The sequence below is a fragment of the Pituophis catenifer genome, unplaced genomic scaffold (genome assembly GCF_029215685.1).
Source record: "Pituophis catenifer annectens isolate HBS135680 unplaced genomic scaffold, rPitCat1.0.hap2 SCAF_1, whole genome shotgun sequence".
Lineage (NCBI taxonomy): Eukaryota > Metazoa > Chordata > Lepidosauria > Squamata > Colubridae > Pituophis > Pituophis catenifer.
Genome location: NW_027256881.1, coordinates 327,066,527 through 327,091,353, shown reverse-complemented (window position 1 = coordinate 327,091,353; position 24,827 = coordinate 327,066,527). Strand labels below are relative to the sequence as shown.

General features: G+C 40.7%; 1 protein-coding gene across 3 annotated transcripts in view; it reads right to left on the bottom strand.

The window, feature by feature from the left end:
* The window catches only part of MDGA2 (MAM domain containing glycosylphosphatidylinositol anchor 2), a 603,292-nt gene that overhangs the window by 288,069 nt on the left and 290,396 nt on the right, over positions 1-24,827 (bottom strand). For all 3 annotated transcript variants that reach the window (XM_070931707.1, XM_070931708.1, XM_070931709.1), the window contains exon 4: positions 21,571-21,767. In XM_070931707.1, coding sequence (XP_070787808.1) covers positions 21,571-21,767 — 197 coding nt within the window. The remainder of the gene's footprint in view (positions 1-21,570; positions 21,768-24,827) is intronic.

Genomic DNA, 24,827 nt, shown 5'->3' with positions numbered 1-24,827 from the left:
TAATCACTTAGAAACACTCAGTCTTTAATCCAAAAGAAAACAAATCACTTAAACAACCCAAAGGAAACAAATCATTTAGTATCTTAATGGAATATGCGAACAAGATGAATATGTGAACAAGATGCTAGTTTCCCTCCTGGATGTCTTATACTTTATAGCAGTTTTTGAGACATTTGATACAGCAGAGGTAGTAAGAAGTATTTATTGTACAATAAGACTAAATTGGAAACACTTCTAAGGCTGTGCAAATTTCACACGAAAAACTGTGCTTTATATTTGCAATATTTTATGTTAGGTAGCAGTTGATTATATACATTTCCAGAATCCTTGCCCTGAGAAATCCTAGTTCCCAATGTATCTGCTACAGTTAAGAGTTATGGGTATTGATTTCAAACTTCCCAGGCCCAGGAATCACTGTTCTTCAGTGTAATTGTCAGCCTTCTTGCTAACCAATAGTGGAAGCCTTTCATGCCATGATTCAAGGACACTGCTTCTGCTAAACCACTATACTGCAAGAATTTGAAGAAAAGAAAAAAATCTACAGCTACAATATTTAAAATGTGGGCCATAGGTTCAGCAGAATCAAATGTCAAACTTTTACTATTTTTTTAATGCATGAATGGGCTGAATGCTTCTTAATTTGGGGCAGGGGATTGATCAACATCTATATATTGTTGTAGAGTATATTGTAGACCACGGGTGTCAAACTCGATTGCATCATGTGATGTATCATGATGGGGTTTTTTGCCTTTGCGGAGCTGGAGTGGGCGTGGCCTGCGCATGAGGCATCTGGCCTGTGGGCCGCCACTTTGACACCTCTGTGGTAGACTGTTACAGAATAGTTTAATATTAGGTTAATTTCTTCTGACCATGACTAATGCTATGCAGAATGGCATCACCCAGGGGTGCTATTCAGCAGGTACTGACAAGTTGATGACGGATTTTGGAATCCCGAGAGGTGGCATGTTGCGAGGAGGGGGTTGTGGGGTTTTCTGGGGAAGTTTTTAAATAAGATTTTAAAGGGTTCTGGGAGGGGGATGGGTTGTGTGGGTTTGGGGGATAAGCCGCGGGGGGCTGGGTCTGGCAGGGGGGCACGATATGGCAGGTGCGGGGCTCGGGGTCAAGGAGGAGGCTATAGCTCATACTTATGAGGGCTTTTCCATCAGTACTGTGGGTGGGAGGCGCAGATTTGGTGGGAGCAGGGGCCCATATCTGGTGGTGGGGGCACGCACTCGCTGTCTTCGAGCGGTGGCACGCTCCGGCCCCCAATGCTCTTCCCATTCCCCAGGTTGCATAGACCCTCAGGGCCCGGGCCTTCAGTTGATGTTATGCAATGCCAGGTCCATGGTAAATAAAGCCCCCCTCATTTGTGATCTTGTTCAGGAGCGGGGAGCGGACCTGGCGGGGATTACGGAGACCTGGTTGGGGAAAGAGGGGGGGTCCCCCTCATTGAAATGTGCCCACCAGGCTTCCATGCATTCCATCGACTGAGGTCCCAGGGGAAGGGAGGGGGGCTTGCAGTTCTTGTAAAGGAAGGACTTGCTCCGAGGGAGACCACTGTACCTCAGATAGCCGGGTGTGAGTCCCTGTTTGTGAAGTGGGGTCATAGTGCACAGATGGGCCAGCTGATTGTGTACCTGGCTCCCTGCCGTGTGACAGCGGCCCTGCCCGAACTGCTCAATGTTATTGCCGGGGTGGCGGTTGATACCCCCAGGCTCTTGGTCATGGGGGACTTCAACTTGCCATCCGTCGGGGAAACATCTGCAGCTTGGGAGTTCATGGCTTCCATGACAGCCATGGACCTGACCCAGTTAGTTCATGGCCCTACTCACACGGGGGGGACACACCTTGGACTTGGTTTTTGTCTCTTGTCAGTGGGTGAATGATCTAGATATAGGGGATATAGTTATTGAGCCCTTGTCATGGTCAGATCATTCTCTCCTCCGGCTTGACTTTCTAACCACTACACCCCACTGCAGGGAGGTGGAACCAATTAGATGGTTCCGCCCCAGGCGCCTGATGGATCATGATAGGTTCCAGATGGAGCTTGGGCCATTCCCCGAGGCTCTGGCTCATGGCCCGACCAAAGACCTGGTGGCCACCTGGGATAGGGCAGCCGCTGGGGCTTTGGACCATGTCGTGCCTTTGCGGCCTCTGACCCAGCGTCGCACTCACTTGGCTCCTTGGTTTTCCGAGGAGCTGAGGGAGATGAAGCACCGGAAAAGATGCCTGGAGAGCGGTTGGAGGGCCAGCCATTCCAAATTCGACCGGATACTGGTGAGGTCTCATATTAAGACCTACCTAGTGGCGATAAAAACGGCAAAAATAATTATTTTTCCGCTTTTATCACGTCTGCAGATAACCGCCCAGCCATCCTGTTTAGGGTGACCCGCTCCCTCCTCCATCTGGGAGTGCAGGAAGACCCCTTGCAGGGTTGAGCTGAGGATTTTGCGCACTATCTGCATGACAAAATCACTCAAATTCGGGAAGGCTTGGACTCTGACTGGGTTGATCCAGATGGGATGATGGAGGCGGTCCTGAGAATATTATCTGGGAGCAGTTTGACTCTGTGGCTCCCAAGGAGGTGGACAGGATTCTGGGGAGGCTTAGCGCAGCCACTTGTTTATTGGACCTGTGTCCCTCCTGGTTGGTGCAGGCTTCCTGGGAGGTTACATGAGGCTGGCTCCAGAGGATCATTAATGCTTCATTGAGTGAGGGTTTCTTGCCTCTCGCCTTGAAAGAGGTGGTGGTGAGGCCCCTCCTCAAGAAGCCTTCTCTGAATCCGGCTGTTTTGGTGGTGAGTGAAAGTCTCCAACCTTCGCTTTGTGTCGAAGGTTGTTGAGAGTGTGGTTGCGTGACAACTTCCCCAGCACCTGGATGACGCTGTCTATCTAGACTCGTTCCAGTCCGGTTTCAGGCCTGGGTGCAGCACGGAAACGGCATTGGTCGCATTAGTTGATGATCTCTGGAGGGCTCAGGACAGGGGTTGTTCCTTTGTCCTGGTCCTATTAGATCTCTCAGCGGCTTTTGATACCATTGACCATGGTATCATGCTGCGCCGGCTGGAGGGGCTGGGGGTTGGGGGCACTGTATTACGGTGGTTCTCCTCCTTTCTCTCTGACTGGTCACAGTCTGTGTTGGCAGGGGGGCAGAGGTCGTCCTCGAGGTGCCTTATGTGGGGGCTGCCGCAGGGGTCGGTCCTCTCGCCCCTTCTGTTCAACATTTATGTGAAGCCACTGGGTGAGATCATCCGTGGTTTTGGGGTGCAGTTCCATCAGTACGCTGATGACACTCAGCTGTACATCTCCACCCCAGACCACCCCAATGATGCCCTTGAAGTGATGTCCCGGTGCCTGGAAGCCGTGGGGGTATGGATGGGGAGAAACAGACCCCTCCAAGACTGAGTGGCTGTGGCTTCCGGCGTCCCGATATAGCCAGCTGGTGCCATTGCTGGCTATTGGGGGCGAGTCATTGGCCCCCACGAAGAGGGCTCGCAACTTGGATGTCCTACTGGACGCGCAGCTGTCTTTAGAAGAGCATATGACGGCCGTGGCCAGGGGGTGCTTTTTATCAGGTTCACCTGATCCGCCAGTTGCGTCCCTTTCTGGATCAGGACTCACGGTCACTCATGCCCTCGTCACTTCCCGACTGGACTACTGCAATGCTCTCTACATGGGGTTTCCCTTGAAGAGTATCTGGAGGCTCCAGCTGGTCCAAAATGCGGCCACACGGGTGATTATGGGAGCGGTGGGGCGCTCCCATGTAACTCATCTCCTGCACGAGCTGCATTGGATCCCAGTGGTTTTCCGGGTGCAATTCAAGGTGTTGATTAACATCTTTAAAGCGCTCCATGGCTTAGGACCTGAGTATTTATGGAACGGCCTTCTGCTACCGACAGCCTCCCACCGGCCAGTACACTCCCACAGGGCGGGGCTCCTCAGGGTGCTGTCGGTCAGACAATGTCGACTGGCGACCCCCCCCGGGGGAGAGCCTTCTCAGTGGGGGCTCCTGCCCTCTGGAACGAGCTGCCCCCAGAGGTACGGAGGATCCCAGACTTGCGCACTTTCTGCTGTGCCCTGAAGACTTTGTTATTCCAGCAAGCTGGGTTAGCCTAATTTTAACGATTTTAAATTTTAAATTGGATTTTAATGGGATGTTTTAAATTATGGGCCAAAGTATTTAATCTGGTTTTAAATTGTTTTTAATTTTTATATTTATGTATTTGATCTTGGCTGTTCACCGCCCTGAGTCCTTCAGGGGAAGGGCGGTATATAAATATAATATATATATATAAATATATAAATAAATAAATAAATAAATAAATAAATAAATAAATAAATAAGTTCTGGAGAACCAGTAGCGGAAATTTTGAGTAGTTTGGAGAACTGGCAAATACCACCTCTGGCTGGCCCCAGAGTGGGGTGGGAATGGAGATTTTGCAATATCCTTTCCCCGGAGTGGTGTGGGAATGGAGATTGTGCAATATCCTTCCCCCAGAGTGGGGTGGAAATGGAGATTTTGCAGTATCCTTCCCCTGACATGCCCACCAAGCCACGCCCACAGAACCGGTAGAAAAAAAAATAGAATTCTACCACTGGCATCACCCCAATATATATGATACCAGAGAAAGAAGCTATAACAGCGGTTCTCAACCTGGGGGTCGCGACCCCTTTGGGGGTCGAACGGCCATTTCCCAGGGGTCGCCAAAGCCCTCTCTCCCCCCCCCCCTTCACTCACCCTCTGCCTCTGCTGGATCGCCCGGTCGCCGTTCGCTTACCCCGCCCACTCCCAATCTATTGCTGCTCCGGAGTCCCAGCTGATGGCTAGAGGGAAAAAAACTTTAAATTCTTGCCGCGGGGCTTCAAAGAGCTAGCTGCAAAGAGGTAAATTCCTGGAGCAAGTTTTTTTCCCCCTAGCCTAGCTATACTGGAAAGAGAAAGAGAAAGCAGGGTCTTTGGTGCAACGTGACAAAATGAGGCAGAGGTTTCTTTTTCTTTTTCCTCACCAAAAAAGGTAGGTACAAAACTGCAAACAGTGGGGAATTTAGGGCAAGAGGAGGTTTCTTTTTTTCAAAAGAAAAAAAGCTCTATTTAACTAGGGAATTGTAATAATTGAGATACTATTAATTGTATATTGTGTTGAAAGCAGAAATGGTTAAGTTGTGGTTTGGAGGAATATATGGGGGAAATTATTTGGTTTATTATTATTGGTAAATATAATTAATTGATTTGTAAGAAATTGGATTGCATGGAAATAATTGGAATATTCATGTTCATATTGATAAATATACAAAAAAGATAGTTATATAACTAATTGATTTATATTAAAATGTTGAATTTGTATTAAACAACTGTATTACATAATTAACCAATGTGAGGATGGATATAAAAATAGATGACAATGCAAAGGGGTATAATATAGAATAGAAGGGAAAAATTGAATTTGATTAAGATTAGAGATGAGGATGAAGGGTAATATTGGTTTTTTTAAAAAATAGTTGAGGAATAAATATGGTAAAAAGGAAATATAGAAATTGTAAATTTAATTGAAATGACTAAATACTGTGTTGGAAGAAATATCCTTCTGGGTTCTGCTCCAAGTGGGGAAAAAGACACTGGAAACATGGAGACTGCTTGGAAAGATGTTTAATGCTGGACAGGATCACATGGCTTGATGGGGCCCATTGTGTTAGTTTCTGTTGCTATTGTGTTGCAAATGTCCTTTGACAAAGGATTGAGTTTCTGCCTCTGGCCCATTAACAAAGGGTGGGGGGCAGGAAGGTGGGAGCTGCTTTGTCTGTAAAATATGCTTCTCCATTTCTCATCCAGGGAAATATAATATTCTGCCTTTTTAATATTTCCCAAAATATTTCATTCTTCTAGGAAAGGGGTGGCTGCTAACCTCCTACAACTGTTTAAATTTGTGGACCGGCCAAATACTCTGTTCAAAGAAAATATGTTGTATGTTTGTATGTGTGTTTCTAATTATTGCTATTTATTCCTATTTGTTCTCTTTTATTCTTTAAAGTTTAACAATTCATTCTTTATCTTAATATCTTTATATTTGTTTGGGGTTGGCTTTCTTCCCTTTCATCTTTTTGATTGTACAGCAATCTTTCTCCTCAAACCTACCACCTTTGTCTTTTCTTTCTTACTTACTTTCTCTTCCCCCCCTCTTCTTCTTCTCCCTACTTCCTCTTTCTCCTTCTCCTCCTCTCTTCCTCCCTCTCTTACCTTCACTCCTATTCTAATTTCCCTTCCCTTCCTTCATCCCTCTCTATTGCTGTATCCTTTTATACATATGGACTACTCAGAGGGCTGAAAAAGTTATTTTTGACTGGTCCTCGCACTTTTGACCAGTCCTCGAATTTACGACTGTCCTCACATTTTACGTTTTTTGCCCTATCTTATACCATGTTGAAGAGAAGCAGTTGTGAAATGAGTGACATGGTTGTTAAGAATGCTGCACAGGCATAAATGTGAGGATGGTCATAAGTGTGAGGACCAGTCAAAAGTGCGAGGACCTGTCAGAAATGACTTTTTTTCAGCCCTCTGAGTAGTCCCTATACACATAGCCATGGCCACCCGGTCACATGACCAGCTAGCCACGCCCACTCGGTCACATGACCTCCAAGCCACCCCTGGTTGGGGGTCACCACAACATGAGGAACTGTATTAAAGGGTCGCGGCATTAGGAAGGTTGAGAACCACTGAGCTATAAGGTCTTTGTGTGTAGCTTGAAAACTAAAAGCTACCAGAGAAATTCTACTGAGGAAGCAAAAGACACCCGAGGTATGTGTTGCAAAAGGGCACTTTAATGACCAAAAAGAAGTGAGAAAACCCCTTTTCTCAATATAAAGTGAGTTTATCAGTTTTTTAAAAAATACTTTCAAGAAGATGGAAGATGGAAGTTATATCAGATTGTGAGTACAGATGTACAATGTAATGTACCATTCTGGAAGGTAGGAAGATAGGAGTTGTTGTTCAGGAAATTGTACTGGTCGTTGTTCAGGAAGACAGGAGTGGTTTTTTTTTTTTGTTTGTTTGTTTGCTTAAAATACCATATTTTTCAGAGTATAAGAGGCACCTTTCCCCCCCCCTAAAAGGGGGTGAAAATTTAGGGGTGTCTTATACACCGAATGTAGCCCCGCCTACCCACTGGCCCCCCACCCTTTGGCCTCTGCCTCCCAGCAGCTATTTCCTTGCAGCAAGCAGCAAGAAGAAACAGCTGGTTTCAGCTTCAACACAGCCTAATTAGCACAAGTTGATTGAATCGGCCTCCCAACTCTCAGCTGTTTTGCGGGGGCCTCTGCTGCTTGCTGCAAGGAGATAAATTGCTGGAGCAGATTTTTTTTTTCTTTGTGCTAATCAAGCTATGCTGAAAATGAAAATGAAAGTAAAGCAGGCTGTTTGTTGTTTGCTGTAAAGAGGCAAAATTGCTGGGAGGCAGAGGCAGATTTCTTTTTCTTGTTTACGTCACCAAAAAAGGTAGGTGCGTCTTATAGTCTGGTGCATTTTATACTCCGAAAATACGGTATAACAAGCTATAATGAGATCTAGAGGAGAATCTAGAAATGGCATGAAGTTGAAGCCAGAATATTTATTTAGTTAGCCAAAAGAATGATGTTGCTCTATTCTTATATTGATAATTTTTTGTACTCAAAACAAGGTTACAGCACAGGATATGTGCAGGTCAGTAAAAACCAATATCTTTTTTATGCTTGCACTAGAAGGGAAGTAATTCACTTCACTGGGCTTTTTAATGCTTTTTTATTTTCTTCCTTTTAATCCACAGAAACAATCTGTATTCATTTATATTTGTAAATTGCTCTGGACACACCGTCCCCTGATTTATGTACCTTTTAATATAAAATGCCTGGGAACTTGTTTTAAATGCAAATTTCCTCCACAATCATTCCAATCTAACACTAATTTTTCCAGTGTAGGCTTTTAAAATGAATACTTCCCTGATGTAAGCTCTTTTTTTTTTTTGGTACAGTAATGTAGCTACTGCTGTCTGCACAAAAGGTTTAGTAGGTTTTTGATTAGGAGGAAAGACAAACACAAATTGTCACCTGATGTTAGTATCCAGGCAATTCAAAATCTGCTAACACAATCAGTCTGGGTTAATTTTGCAAGTTTGATTTCAGCCTCAAGTCACATACAGCTCAATACAAATCCCAGATTCCAAGATTTGGTCATTTAATTTCATTTGGATATTAATCTTTTAAGCAGAGGAATTATAGATCCAATTTCTTAGCGCTAATCAACCCCCCCCTCCCCATCCTGCAAGCTTTTAAAATGGGTTGTGATTTTGGTGAATCCAGGTAAGGTAACTCTGAAGTCATAGAGAGTGAGTTGAGCGCCCATTTTAAATTTTAAAGGGACATGGTAACTCAGTGGCTAAGGTGCTGAGCTTGTCGATCGAAAGGTCGGCAGTTCAGTGGTTCGAATCCATAATGGGGTGAGTTCCCGTTACTTGTCCCAGCTTCTGCCAACCTAGCAGTTTGAAAGCACGTAAAAATTGCAAGTAGAAAAATAGGGACCACCTTTGGTGGAAAGTGCGCCTTTGGCGTTTAGTCATGCCCATGACCATGGAGATGTCTTCGGACAGCACTGGCTCTTCGGCTTTGAAATGGAGATGAGCACCGCCCCCTAGAGTCAGGAACAACTAGCACATATGTGCGAGGGGAACCTTTATCTTTAGTGTTTGGAGGACCTGTGCCTGTTTCTTGGCTGTTCTGGTGCACCAATTCACCTTAGGCTGGGGGTGTGTATGATCACCGACAGGGTGGATTTGATTTAAATCAAGTTGATTTAAATCACAATTTAAATCATGATTTAAATCACTAGTAAAAAGGCTTGATTTAAATCAACTCGATTTAAATCATAATTTTTAAAGAGCAACTGTCATCTCTGCTACTCCTTTGATCCACTGTTGACTCACCGATAGTCCCAGTGTTGCAGAATATACAGCCTCATGACACATAACTAAGCTCCATTTCATGCTGAATAAACTAAATTATTTATGTATCTTAAATAGAAAACTATCTTACAATAGATTTTTACCCCAAAAGTTTTTTATTAAAATAAATTCAATAAAAATAAAAAAAATCCGATTTAAATCAAAAAAATCCGATTTAAATAAAAAAAATCTGATTTTTTTTATTTTTTTTTAAAAAAATCATTGATTTTTATCCACCCTGATCACCGAGTAGGAAAAGGAGAATCTGGTCCTCTTGAGATAGAATTGGAAGGAAGGAACGATGTTCATAAGATAAGTTGTGCTCTGACACTGTAGAAAGGAATTGGGAGATGGAAAGGTATTTTACAGGGAAGTTCTCTTTTTTCTGTTTGATCCCTGGGAGGAAAAAGTCTGCTGGAGACCCGAGCAGGTGAGTCAGTGCTAGAAATTGTATCTTCCTCAGTAGACACAGATTCTTTCATATGCCACTGCTTTCTTAGCCAACTACAATGCAGCTGTGACCACAATGTTTGGACACAATGGAGCTATGGCTGTACAAGAGGAAATCAGCAGGGGCACAGGCAAAGAAAAGGCAGAAGCAAGCCATCCAGGTCACATCAAATCAATTTTATTGACTTATGCATGTGCTTTGTGCTCTGAAATGTACAAGGCTGCTTTGAAGATTCAATGTACATTGCTTGTTGCATCTTTGGAAGGAGGCCAGGCTGAAGTAGAGTTTGAACCACAGATAGTAGTCCTTGACATAGAACCATTCATTTAGCGACAGTTTGAAGCTACGGCAAAGCTGAAAAAAGTCACTTACAACCTGTTCTTACACTTTACAACCGTAACTGCATCCCAAACAGTCACACAATCAAAATGTGGGCGCTTGGCAACTAGCATCTATTTACAAAAGTTGCAACATGCCAGCTGATTGGCATTTGCAAGTTTCCCAGTTGGCTTCCAACAAGCAAAGTTGATGGGGGAAGCTGAATTTGCTTCACGGTCACATGCTTCACTTAACAATTGCAATAAGTTGCTAACCAACCATGGGAAAAAGGTCATAAAATCAAATATGACTCACTTAACGACCACCTTGCTTAGCAATGGAAATTCTAATCCCAATTGTGTATGTAAATTGAGGACTACCTGTAATCTGAAGTTGCCGAGATCAAGGTGTTCTAATTTAAAGATGGTTTCCTAGGTAGGTCAACTTACTTTTAGACAGTGTGCAACACCAGGCAAAGTTTGCCGATTGTTGCTCCTGTCTCTTTACCATAGGAAAGCTTTCCCGAGACAGTGATTTCTATCACATGTCATCAAACACAAAGAGCCATTTTTAATAAGGTGAAATAAGTCAAGTTAACCTCCAAATATGAAGGCATTTGAAAGTACATGCAAGTTCAAAATTTGAGGTTCATTTGTTGGATCAAGAGAAGGCAACATGATGTCCATGAGAAAACAGCACTCTCAAAAGGAGCTGCAAGATAAAACACTATCTTTTTAGAGTATAACAAGGTAAAGAATGCCAGTAGGACATGGCATCTAGAATCCTTTCCAAGCCTTTAATAATAGTTCTACTGACAACTTGCAAAGCTTGCCAAAACATCCACACTGGGTCATTTGACCAAGAGAGATAACCAAGCAGTTAGTTGTATTCCAAGCCATTAACTATTCCTGAACAATTAGCCTGATGATGGAGCAGGAGGTGACACAGAGAGAGCCCTAAGATGTTAACAATTGAAGGATGAACCTAGGGTTTGCTATACCACAAATGTATCCCCAACTCTGAAAATAGGCTAACAGAGGTAAGATGGAGCGGTGGCAAGCATGTAAGGAGATGAATTGGGGGTGGGTGGGATAATATATGGCCTCATATTCTTCAGGGCATAGGCTTGGGTAATTGAGGGATGGCCTATCTCTCAAAGTTTCTGCCCAACCAGTTTGATTTGGCAGGGTTGGTGCATCCCATGGGCCACCATCTAAATAATGCCATCTATTGGGTTCCCAGAAGCGTGCCTTCTTTGTGGCAGCATCTGCCCTCTCGAATTAAGTCATTCCCCTTTTAAGATTTGAATATCTCCCACCCTGCTGGTATCTAGAAGGACCTTAAAAACCTGGCTCTTCATGTAGGCCTTTGGTGAGGGCAATTGATATTCTTTTTCTTTCTTTTTCCCCTGCTCTGGGTTTGTTTGTTTTTTCCTTTGTATTTTTTTCCTTCCACTGTTTTTGTATTGTTCTTTGTTTTTAACTATCTGTAATAATTGTAAACTGTCCAGAGTTGCTAATGATGTGACAGCATATACATTTAATAAAGTATTATAGTTACACAATTAGTATCTTTTCACAACAATGTGAAGTCACGGCTGAGAATCTTAATATATGAGCGTAATGTATGTGTGATCCAAGCAGTGTGGCCTTTTACAATTGACAAATAGACATTTTGTCCATGTGCCAATTTTTTAATGCTATCCAATAGTTTTTGGCATGGTGCCCAATGTGCTGAGAAATTGGAGCATTTCATGGAGGATAGCAGCCATGAAGGAACTGAGCACATTTAGCATGAGGAAACAACCATGGGGAGCCATAGCTGTCTTCAAGTATTAGAAGGTCTGTCATGTAGAAGATGGAGTAGAATTGATCGGGTGGTTTATGAAATAAAGACAAGAAACTATGGATTTAAATTACAAGGAAATAAAGAAAAAAAATTCCTAATGATAAGAACTATTCAATAATGGAACAGTGCCTTGGGAAGTGGTTGGCTCTCCTTCACAGGAGGGGTTTAAATAGAAGCCAGAGAAGCTACCTGTAGGGAATGCTTTAGTAGTAAATTCTGCTTAGTTCAAAGCAGGGGTGAAATCCAGCAGATTCTGGAGAACCGGTAGCGGAAATTTTGAGTAGTTCGGAGAACCAGTAGCAGAAATTTTGAGTAGTTCAGAGAACTGGCAAATGCCACCTCTGGCTGGCCCCAGAGTGGGGTGGGAATGGAGATTGTGCAATACCCTTCCCCCAGGAGTGGGGAGGGAATGGAGATTTTGCAGTATCCTTCCCCTGCCATGCCCACCAAGTCACACCCACAGAACCGGTAGTAAAAAAGAATGAATTTCATCACTGGTTCAGAGCATTAGGTCACATGATCTGCAAGATCCCTTTCAATATACTTTTGATCCTATGAAATGTGAGAAGTTACCGTAGGAAGATTGTTGACTACCATAGATATGATTGCACAATCAAGGAGGTAGAATAATTGCGGACATTCCTCAGTATGATAAGGGCAAGAACCCTTTTATAAGAATTCCCCCAGTGGCTTGGTCTTTTTTACCACCATGAATGAGAATGGTTAAAATCAAAATGCAAAATAACGTTTTGGCATAGCACTTGTTGAAATCAATACATTTTGAACATGAAATATTTTAATTTACAGTGAGAAATTATCAACTGTATTGGCAGGATTGGGACCAGATTAGACAATAATCATGTTACCCACCCCCAACTCCCCCAATAATTTTCATAATCATTCCATATTGTAATTGCAGTGCTCAATTATGAGATTGCATTAGCTGTGTTTATGCTAATTAAGCCATTAGGCATAATAAGTCTAATTACTCAAATTGGCTGAAAAATATTTTAATAAATGGTGGAAATTTTCACAGTGTGGATTGAATTTAAACTGGGGGATCAGCTCTAATTTTACTTTGGAATTGGCTGGCCTTTTGCTCCCTCTGTATGCTAGCACTTTGTGGAATTGTATTGCACCACTGAGATGTGAAACTAAATAGTTTTGAATTGAATAGCTCCTATTCCTAGAAGAATACATCACATTAGTCGCAGGGCCAAACAAAATTGTTTCTACCCAGTTTGTTTTGCTTTGGAATGCACTCATTAATAAGACAATTTTCCTCTATTTTCAAGGTACTTAAAAATAAATGTACAAGCATTACATTTAAATAATATTTTGACTATTATTGTTACTTCTTTTTCAAAATATTCATTTCAAAGCATGCTATATCTCATAAAGCAAACCTTATTTTATGAATGGAGAATAAGACACTGCATATAGAGTCTCATTTTCAAACTATTTTTCATTCCAGTAGGTGCTGATCCATTGATCTATTGGATTTTGTTCAAATTTAATTTTCAATTGACCCTTGATTCTTCAGTGTCCTAAAGCCACAGAACTCATGGCCTGGTCGAATGAGTGGCTATAATAAATTCTTGACCCCATTCATAACCTCAATTGAATGAGATTTTATATGCCTGGATTACATGGCATAGTAGTTGCTGATTCTTAGATATATTATTATTGTGGCTCACATAATCAGACAGATGTTGAGATGTTGGCTTTGGCATTTTATCACCTATTGAGTTCTTCCTAAAAACCCAAGATAAGTAGATTATGTATATGATTACTATATACATAACAAAGTGAAATCACCGCTGCCAGTTCTTTAGCTTTTGATGGCCTTAGTACAAATCGAGTTCTTTCCAAGAAACATAGAGTGTCCTAATATACAGTATCAGCATGGTATATGTTCAGATCCAAGCAGTGTAGTATTCTATAACTGATAGATGGAAATGTTGTCATTCTGATCTTCTCCAATTCTTTTGTATTCTACTATCCCTGGGTATTGGCACAATTATCCACACTTTGATTGTTTCAACGACAATTTAAATCTGATGTGCTATGATCCAAGACTTCACCAGTTTTCATTCCAAAATCCCACATTTTAACCCGCTTATTTTCAACTACTTTTTCAACTCTTATGTTCCCACCAATTTTTCATTATGGCACTTGATATTTGTATAGATGTTCCAGTGAATTATTTTGGAGACCATTGCATTGTTGTTTATAATCAGTTTGTGCAATCTTCTTGCATGAGCTGTATATGATCTACTGTTTCTTCAGCTTCTTTGGACAATCTGCACTTTGATGATTTTTCAATTCAGTCCTTGATTGCATTAATTTGAATAGCTTGCTCTTGACCAGCCAAAGTTTTCTTTTCTTTTTTCTTTTAAATGTTCCAGTTAAAAGCCATTGCTTATAAGGTTAAAATCTTATCCACCTCCCTGTCAACGCTTTGTGGAAATTTAGTATGTAATGCTTTTCCTTGCCAACATTCGGTTTCTGTTTTCATTGCATTATTTTGATATTCATGTTTTGTCTCCTGTACATTCAATAAACTTCATTTATTCCAATTGTTCCATTTAATCAAATTATTATGGTTGGTCACAAAATCAGCCAGAAGTTTAGATTTTTATCCATCTAATTAATCTTTCCCAAGGAACCCTGATAGGCAGATGTTGTTGTTTAATGGTGTTGTTTAATTGTATGGTATTGTCAGCCTTGTGAGGTAGATCAGACAGGAAACATAGAATATTAGATAAGAGGGACTATTTCTACTTTATTATTATATTTATTGTAAGATGACATTAACAGAACCTTGCAAGTCTGAAAGTACATTTCACCCCGTCACCTTTACAGACCAAGAAACAAGAGGGGGTCCCTTCTGAAATGTTTGCCGCTCCTATATTCCTTTTGTGAGTTAACTGTTCCCTGGTTGTGGCTCTCCACCCTCCCCTGCCCATCTCCCAAAGTCATTCTCACATACCATTACAGAAATGGGACTTGATTCTTTCTACCAGCTTTATACAAAACCATGGATGTATATTTGTTGGATGTCCTCTATATCCATAGGATGGTAACATAGTCCAGCCCACATTTTGCCACCATTGCTATCAGGTTCTCCCGAGGTTGGTAAAATGAGGATCCAGATTGTTGGGGGCAATATGCTGACTTTGTAAACTGCTTAGAGAGGGATGTAAAGCACTGTGAAGCGGTATATAAGTAAGTGCTATTGCTATTGCTATTCTCAACAGTCTCATTCTGCAAGATTCAGTATTAAAGCATAGACTGATGTTTACAATGTGCAACTCAGAATAAACAGTCACTCTGTGTGATTAGGGTACTCTCTCCCATGTTGCTCTTTCTCTCTTTTTTTCTATCATCTATCTATCTATCTATCTATCTATCTATCTATCTATCTATCTATCTATCCATCCATCCATCCATCCATCCATCCATCCATCCATCAATCCAGTGGTGGGTTTCACTTACTTTTGCTACTGGTTCGCTCGCGCGTGCGTGCTCACTATGCTTATGCATGTGTCACTTCTGTATGCGTAGAACATATTTGATGATGTCTGGGCAGGTGGGCAGAGCCTCCCGCTGCCGCTACTACTGGTTCACTAGAACCAGGGCGAACCGGTAGCAACCCACCACCGTATCTATCTATCTATCTATCTATCTATCTATCTATCTATCTATCTATCTATCTATCTATCTATCTATCTGTCATTTATCTATCTATCATCATCTTTATCTCTATCATCTCTATCTCTGTATTTGATCTCTACCTATCTTCTACCTATCTCTATATCATCTCCTCTAAATTTAAGATAATTTTGCAACTGAATGCGAGAAAGGTTTTATAAAATCTTTAACTGCTTTGTTTGTTGTCAACATATAAACCTTGTCTATTTAGCCTTGTCTATTTAGCCTTCAGTTACACATTTAGTTTAGTAGAAGGTCCTCTGGATAATTGCTTATTCCTCATCTCCATATTCAAGATTTTTTATATTTCTGTCCTCTGAAAGAAGTGCTATAATACGCTTTCTAAATGCAAGGTATATACCACTGAGATTTAAGCCAACCTATATAGGAATACGTGGGAAATGCAAGTCTAATTCCTAAACCTTTATTTACACCTTGTCCTTTTTATAAACATCTATTCTATCTTCTACTTGCCTAGAGAAAGAGAGAGAGAGACACTAATTCAAGCTGACCTTTGGTAAATATAGAAAGGTTAGTGATAAGCCTTCAGTTATCAACATGGCAACTTGATTTGTTCATTAAATTCAAAGCAGAAAATGAATCCTAGGCAGCAACCTGAAAACCAAACACTTTGCAAAATGGAATCTAATTTAATGTGACACATCATATAACCCAGCGAGAACTTATCTAATAAAGGAGATAATAATAAGCATTTCCGTATCATGGCATTATTAGGCAAGGAATGCTGGCTCACAAGGAGCCCTTCAGTTTTAATTAAATGCTCACGGAGAATCGGTTGGCCTATTTGCATCCATTTCCACAACAACAAGAAAACTGCAACATGGCAGTGAAATATTAAGTTAAAGCTCAATCCCTATGACTTTTAAATCCCTATGATTGAGCTCAATCTCTATGACAAACCACCTGACTAGGTGGCTCAGTGGCTAAGACACTGAGCTTGTCGATCAGAAAGGTCGGCATTTCGGCGGTTCAAATCTCTAGTACAGGTCTCCTGTGTGAGCAGGGGGTTAGATTAGATGAACTCCAAGGTCCCTTCCAAATACTGTTACTGTTAACTGATTGGTAACCTGACCCAAATCATGATTCAGGCTGACCATAGCTTAACTATAGTTAGTGGGAGTGGCGCCTTGCCTCTTTTAACTTTGGTTGTGTAGACTGGGCTAATCAAATCCATTGGACTATATTTGACAGGAAAGTTTCATCAGGCTGGAACCTTGGACAAGAAAAGATTTGGGTCCTTCAAATGTTATATTGGACTTTTCACAACTTAAGATTCATGTCTATCACATAAGAATCTCTCACCAGAATCTCTTGAAAGCGCTTCAACGCAGTTAATTAGGAAGATCCATTAGCCTACCAGCCCATCCCTTCTGTTGAAAATAATACCAAACAAAAATGCCATTCTTAGGATAAACAACCTAGATGAGCAACTTGTTTTGATCATGGTGTCTTTGATGCCTCAAATAAAGACATAAGGACAACCTCTCTTTCCTCAGTTACTCTCCTCTAAAGACTGGTAGTCATAGATAGATATACTGTTTCTAATTGTGAAAGCAGAATATTGCCATGATGTGGTGGCGCGGTGGTTAGAATGCAGCATTGCAGGCTAACTCTGCTGACTGACAGGAGTTCGATCCCAGCTCAAGATTGACTCAGCCACCGCCTCAGATATATAATACACATACTTATACATCTGACACCCATACTCACCTATTGTGCTATTTTCTTTCAGAGTAAGCAACATAATTTAAAGTGCAAAAAAAAAAAAACATAGGTAAAAAAATACTAAACCAAAGAAACTAAAGAAATAAGAAAAATAGGAATATGTCAACCTCTGGTTTGTGCCAGTAGCATTCAGTATTTATCTACTCACATTTGCATGCTTTCAAACAGCTAGGTGGTCAGGAGTTGGAGCAAGGATGGGAGATCTCCCCATCCTGGGGCGCTCAGATCTCGAACCCAGGCTGTCAGTTTTCCAGCTGGCAAGCTCAGCATCTTTAACAACTGAGACATCATGCTCCCTAACATTTAATTAAAGGTAAAGGTTCCCCTCGCACATATGTGCTAGCTGATCCTGACTCTAGGGGGCAGAGCTCATCTCCGTTTCAAAACCGAAGAGCCAGCGCTGTCCAAAGACATCTCCGTGGTCATCTGGCCAACATGACTAAATGGCAAAGGTGCATGGAACACTGTTACCTTCCCACCAAAGGTGGTCCCTATTTTTCTACTTGTATTTTTTTACATGCTTTCAAACTGCTAGGTTGGCAAAAGCTGGGACAAGTAATGGGAGCTCACCCCATTATGCAGCACTAGGGATTTGAACCACTGAACTGCCGACCTTTCGATCCACAAGCTCAGCATCTTAGCCACTGAGCCACCACGTCCCTTTTAATATTTAATTAATTGCTGTTAATTATTCTACTGTTTTACTGATTGTTTTACTGCTGTTTGCAACTCCAAAAAGAACTGTTATATTGCATATGACTACAACAACCGGTAAGAAGACTTTGTTCTTGGAATATCCCTGGATTGACAATTTAACTATCTTTATCTGTGTATGATCTGGATTGACAGTGCTTATTCACGATCACTCTCAGCCATTTCTCATGTGCACAACCTTGCTACTCAAGGGTTACTCTGCACATATTCCTTAATAGATACATTCTCCCTTGAGTGTACAATGAGCATTTTAGAAATAAAGTGAAATAAAAAGTTGTTTTTTGTACTAAAATATTATTATACTGCTAAATTAAAAGAGCCAAAACTTGTATGAAAAGATCTCAAAAATTACCATAACCCGCATCTATATAATGAAGTCACTAATGCATACTTATATCAAAGCTGGTAAAGTAATGTATTCAACAGATATAGCTAAACAACAAACAAGGTGGGAAAAATCTGAGGTATCCATTACATGCAACAGAAGTGACTTCAGTATATGTTCTCCTTTTATAGTCTTCTTTGTCTAATATTCAATAATTTGGGATTTGTTTGTTGAGCAGAGCGTAAAATAGTGCATTTTCTCTCCCAAGTCATAGAATATGCTAATCTCAAACAACTTTATGCATATATATATTTTCCTGAGATAGTTAATATGTAAATTTCTAGAATAACTACATAAGGTCTTTCACAGCAACATTTCTTCCATCCACATTCAGATGTCTACTTAGGTAAAGCAAGAAATATATGACCCAACGTTTCATAATTTTTCCTGGCTCTGAGTTCCATTGATACTGTATAGAAATACTAGAGTGTGGATAAAGGATATAGGTTGCTTTCTATCTCATTAAACATTCTTTTTTACTTCCCAGAATCCTTCTTTGTTTGTTTGTTTGTTTGTTTTATTGGCTTGTGATCAAATATTTCTTGGAAATTTTCTGTATTTGACTCACCAGTATTCTTTTGTCCACATGGGCAGAAGTAGAAATCTAGATGGCAAGATTCTAGAACAATACTTTGTATTCAATACTATGTATGTATGTATGTATGTATGTGTCAGGGTTCCAAGTAACACCCCCAATGAAAGAAAACTCCGAGGCTTGAGTTTCCTCAAAGTTCTGTTTTATTAGAGATGTCATATTGGCACATCTGGGAAAACCTGAATCTGAAAGCTTCCAGGTTTTCCCCACCCAAAGGAAAGTTCAAGACCCTGCCCCAGCACCCACATGTCCATTACATGGTCCAATCAAAACACCGTCCCAACTGGAGATGCCTCCCAGCTTCAACCGTCCAGGTGTAGGACAGGATGTCCTTGACTCTCTGACAAAGGAATGTTATTATGACTGTATATCCCCCCTTGCTCCATACAATCCCTCCTCCCAGTTTCCCACAGTAGTAAATGTGGCAGGCCTAAAAATCCAACGAAAAAAATGACTTCCAGGCCTGTCAGGATGTATGTATGTATGTATTCAAGCTTTTATTGTTTTTACAAATAACTCAAGGTGGGGAACATATCCAATATACCTTTCTCCTCTTATTTTCTCCATAATGAATCAGGCTAAGCCAAGATCACCCAGCTGGCTTTCATGGCTGAAGCAGGAATAAAATTCATGGTCTCTCATTTTCTAGTCTGATGCCTTAACAACTAGACCAAACTGGCTCTTATACTTAACCTTCACGATTACTTTACAGATTAAGTCAGAAAGCAGTTTTCCCTATGTTGTGATAATCACAGGTAAATAAATCCTATTGAGTTAACTCTATTTGTATGTGATATTACTCTATAGGTCCTGCTAATTGATCCAAGATGCAAAAAATGAACATAGAATAGCATGACTTTTCCATGATTTTACTAAGATGGTGGTTAGTGTAATAGAACAGAGAGATAAAGAGTCAAATCCCTTCTCACCCTACAATTCCAGCCTCCTTATTTCTCTGCAATATAAAGCTGTCAAGTATAATAAAGGACAAAAGCAATGGGGATTTCTAATCCATTAGTTGAAAATTATCTACAAAAGTTGCAAGTGGTTTTGTGCTTGGGTGCTGATTGTACACGCAGCATCTCATTTGTTTCCTTTCACAGATTCTTATGACTTGATCCCAGGAGTTGGCAAAGAAGTAGGTAGAGTCCAGTCCTTGTTCATGGCCCTGATAGCTTGTACACTTACAATGTCTAAGTCTAGCATGCAATGTTGAGTGTATTAGTCATTCACGAATAATGGTAGACCATCAAGCTATTCCTTACCGCCCGTAAAAAAAAAACGAAAACGAAAACAAGGGCAGTCTCTCAGACTACTTAGGCACAATTCATACTTGCTTCCTTCTTTTAAATCGCCACCTGCATCAAAGAGGAGCTACTATGAGACTTCTTGCTGGATTTTATAACCTAGGTTGGTTACTTTTTGGATCCCAGATCAGCACTGTGGCAAGTCAGGGTAGGCTAGCAGAACTCATAGGGGAGGAACAGAGCAAAGCTGCACCCATTTCCTCTCTTACTTCAGCAAAAGTAGTTGAAACATTTTTGCTACATATTCTCTTGTGGGCAAATCTGAGATTTCTAGGAGTGGATATCAGTGGTTCTTTGCCCTGGGGTGAAAGAGGAGAGAGAGAGAGAGAGAAACAGAGACAGAGAGACAGAGTGAGAGAGAGAGAGAGAGAGAGAGAGAGAGAGAGAGAGAGAGAGAGAGAGAGAGAGAGAGAGAGAGAGACAGAGACAGAGAGAGACAGAGACAGAGAGAGACAGAGACAGAGTGAGAGACAGAGAGAGACAGAGAGAGACAGAGACAGAGAGAGAGAGAGAGAGACAGAGACAGAGACAGAGACAGAGAGACAGAGAGAGAAAGAGAAAGAGAAAGAGAAAGAGAGAGACAGACAGACAGACAGAGACAGAGAAACAGAGACAGAGACAGAGAGACAGAGACAGAGAGAGAAAGAGAAAAGAGAGAGAGAGAAGGAGGGAGAGAGAGAGAAGAGAGGGAGAAGGAGAGGGAGAGGTGAGACGGTGCAAATTGCAGTTCTTTTTATGGTATACATGGGTGTCTTCTTTAACTTTACCTAAAGCTAACTATGCCTATAAGTATGTCTGTTGCCATTATATAGTACATAGAGAAATACATTTCTAATCTGTGGAACTCAGGACTACGTGGCAAGCACAGATTCTTTAAATAGTTTTTGAGCACAATAGTTCTATTGTGCTCATTGTGGGAGTAATTTTTCTAAGATGGGAAAAAATTACAAGCATTTCCCCCACTATAATATGTTTTTCACTCTAGAAATAGCAATAGCCACAGCACTTAAGATTTAAATACCCCTTCAAGGTGCTTTACAGCCCTCTCTAAGTGGTTTACAGAGTCAGCATATCCCCCCCCCCAACAATCTGAGTCCTCATTGTACCAACTTCAAAAGGCTAGAAGGCTGAGTCAACTTTGAGCCAGTCAGGGTCGAACTCCAGACTATAGGCAAAGTTAGCCTGCAATACTGCATTCTAACCACTGTGCCACCCTATATTTGTATATTTAAAATGTGTACTCCTCTGTCCTATATAGATACCTTGTTCAGCACAAAAGACATCACAGTATTTAAAAAAAATAAAAATAAAATAAAAAATGCATTTTGGGCATTATTACCGGTAAGGGTCCAGATTGCAGACATTTTTAAATGATCCTCAATACCACTTAGCAATGAAATTATTTAAAAAATTACAATTTACTTTGTAATGGACATCATAGTTTGTAGAGGAAATATGATTATTTTATATATAAAACAGCCCTGGGGGAAAAATAATGACAAAAATATGACTGTACCTTGATCCCTACCTGCGTAAAGAAGGGCTCATAAATTTCAACACCTTTGTCGGATCCTTGTAATAGCACCTCTTGCCCTCGTCTCCAACTGTACCGAACAGGAGGGTTGGAATTGGCTACACACCTAAGAAACACAGTTCTCTCGTAGTAAAACTGTTCTTTTGCTTCACCTATGCTCTGGTGGACTGTCACAATTGGATCATCCAAATCTGGGAACACAAAGAAAGAAGAAAGCAAAAGATTAAAACAGGACTAAAAAAACCTTGATTATCTCTATTTTTGTGTGTGTGAAAAAGATAGTAACAAGGAAACAATGAAACTGACTCCTTTGTTCATTCAGGCAGGACATTTGTGTGCTTAGATATGAAAAGTCTGGTTTTGAATCCTTGTGTTTCCAAACATGGTGATAATAGTTGCATTGCTGAAAAAGAGGATTAAGCCCAAATTCACATGAATTTGGCATGAAAAAATGGCTGAGAATATTATTTTTAATTTGCTTTGTTTTTTTTTTTTGTTTTTGCTTTGTTAAGAACTAATCAATATTCATGGATTTCTTTATAAATGGAATCATGATGAAGACGTAATGTGAGATCCAACCAACTTTAAATATGTCTTCATTTCTTAAGAAATAAAAATAGCTATTTTGCTGAGAGTCCCCCTTCAGATGTCAAGGAATGAGATTTTACAAGAGATCCTTCAAAGTTTTCAATTGATTCATTCCTCTGTCTCTCTAGTGAAGTCTTGTCTGCCTCGGTTGCCTTGTTTTTGGACAATAAATTCAATAATTTACAATAAATATAGTACCCCCTAGTAATTATAGGAATTGTCTTTTCACACATCTTGAGAATTCCAGCTTAGGAGAAGGTTATACTGCTATCCTTCAATTTGAATTGTTATCAACATTTTCATGTCCCAAATTCAATGTATCAATGATACATTTTAATATATTAGTTATTTTTATCCAGCATGGTTGAAAATAAGCATATTTTTATATCTTCTAAATTGGTTTCCTTCCAGTCATTAGCTCATTTAATATTTGACTTTTGAACACATTACCTCTACAGAACTCATAACTACCAAATGTGAGTTGAGATCAGCGAGATCAATGGACAGATCATTTGTTTGATTTGTGTGAGTATGACACCAATTCATTGATTTTAGGGGGATCACGGCACTGCAGTTTAAGAAGCCTGTCTTAAGCCCATAAAATTCACTGGGTGCATTTCAGTTTTTGATGTGCTCCTTGGCTGATTTATAACTTCCCAGACTTCAGTTCTTTGTCAGCAGGGTATATTTCACAATAGATTCATGTGCAAAGCATATCCCATTCATAAGATAAAATGTCTTATGGCAAGTGCCAGGAAGATAAAAAAAGAACCTTGACAAAGCCAAATTACAACATAAAACTAGTATTCCAAGGGATCTAGAATATAGTATGACACGTTACAAATTATTTTGATCTAGGGATTCCAGCCAATGAACAATATTAATCAGGTAGCCAATTCAGGTTAACCCTACTCCCATCCACCCCATGCCATTATTAATTTTCCAAGTGGTATTTTCAATGTTCTAGGCTACCTGATAGTCAATGAGCATGGTCAGATCTTACAAAGCCTGCTAATATCTGAACACCCAGGATGTTTCCTCAAACATAGAAGAACCATTGTATTCTTTATAGATTGTTCAATTTTTCTTCCAAACTAACAAGATGCTTGCCTCTGAGTTTGCTATTAATGACAAGTATTGGCAAGAATGGACTTGCACAAAATGCCAAGGTTCTCTCCCATTAATAAAAGCCTCTCCATTCAGTGATCTAACCAAGTTTCTCATCAGGATTTACAACAACAACAACAACAACAACAACAACAACAACAACAACAACAACAACCCAACCCGCACAGCTATCCATGTTGGCTGTACGAGGCAATAAACTTCAATGTGAACTTTCTCAGTTAAATTTACTTAAATCTGGAGAGACCACACCTGAGTTGTAGCCAGTGGTGGGTTTAAAAAAAAAATACTACTGGTTCTGTGGGTGTGGCTTGGTGGGCGTGGCATGGCTTGGTGGATGTGGCTTGGTGGATGTGGCTTGATGGGCGTGGCTTGGTGGGCGTAGCAGGGGAAAGATACTGTACAATCCCCATTTCCTCCCAATCAGCTGGGACTCGGGAGGCGGGGCCAGTCAGAAGTAGTATTTACCGGTTCTCTGAACTACTCAAAATTTCTGCTACCAGTTCTCCAGAACTGGTCAGAACCTGCAGAAACCCACCTCTGGTTGTAGCCATAATGAAACAGGATCTTGAAGAAGAGACAGAAAAATGAATTTATGTTGAAGGATCCATTAGACTTAGAAGCTTAAGTAAATGCAGGTAAGCCAAGAAATAAGATCAGGGTGAGAAAAGCCCATCAGGCTTTCACGGCTGAATGCTTCTTGCAATGCTGTTAAAAGTTTCTTGGTTGTAGGGCCAAAGGGTTGTGAGTCAGATAAATGAGGTGAAAGTGAATGATATATTCTGTGTATAGGCATTATATACACAGGTAGGCCTCCATGCAGCAATCAAGAGGATAAGGAGAGATGTATAAAAGGCAAGTTTGCAAATATGTATATATATATTCAAATAAATTTCTTTTGGGAATAATGAATGCTGAATTGTCTGGGCACACTTATTTATTAATTATTAAACTTATTTACTTTCTATCTCACAGGTCGAGGTGACTCTGAGTGACAAATTTATGAACATTAAAAGCCTTCATTTCAAAATAAGAAAGAAACCTCCATTGCTTAACTTGTTATTGCCTTGATTTGTGTATCCCTGAGCACAAACAGCAATGTACATGCATAGTTCATCAAAGCTTTGAATTCCTCATTTTATTACATTATTTCGCAAAATAAATCCTTTCTTGCAGTAGATATTGACAATAATCTTGTCCTAGAATACTGGTATACAGGTAATCCTCCGTTTACCACCACAGTTGAGCCCAACATTTCTGTTGCTAAGTGAGACACTTGTTAATTGAGTTCTGCTCCATTTTATGATCTTTCTTCCCACAGTTGCTAAGTGAATCACTGCTGTTGTTAAGTTGGTAACCCGTTTGTTAAGTGAATATATATATATATACACCCCATTTTGGCCTGGACGGCCTCCTACAGCACCCTGCTGGCCAAAATGGGATGCGGGGGGCTGGCAGGGTGCTGCAGGAGGCGTCCGTCCCATCTCCCTCCCCCGCCAGCTCACGGAGGAGAACTACAATGCTGATCCGGACCTTGA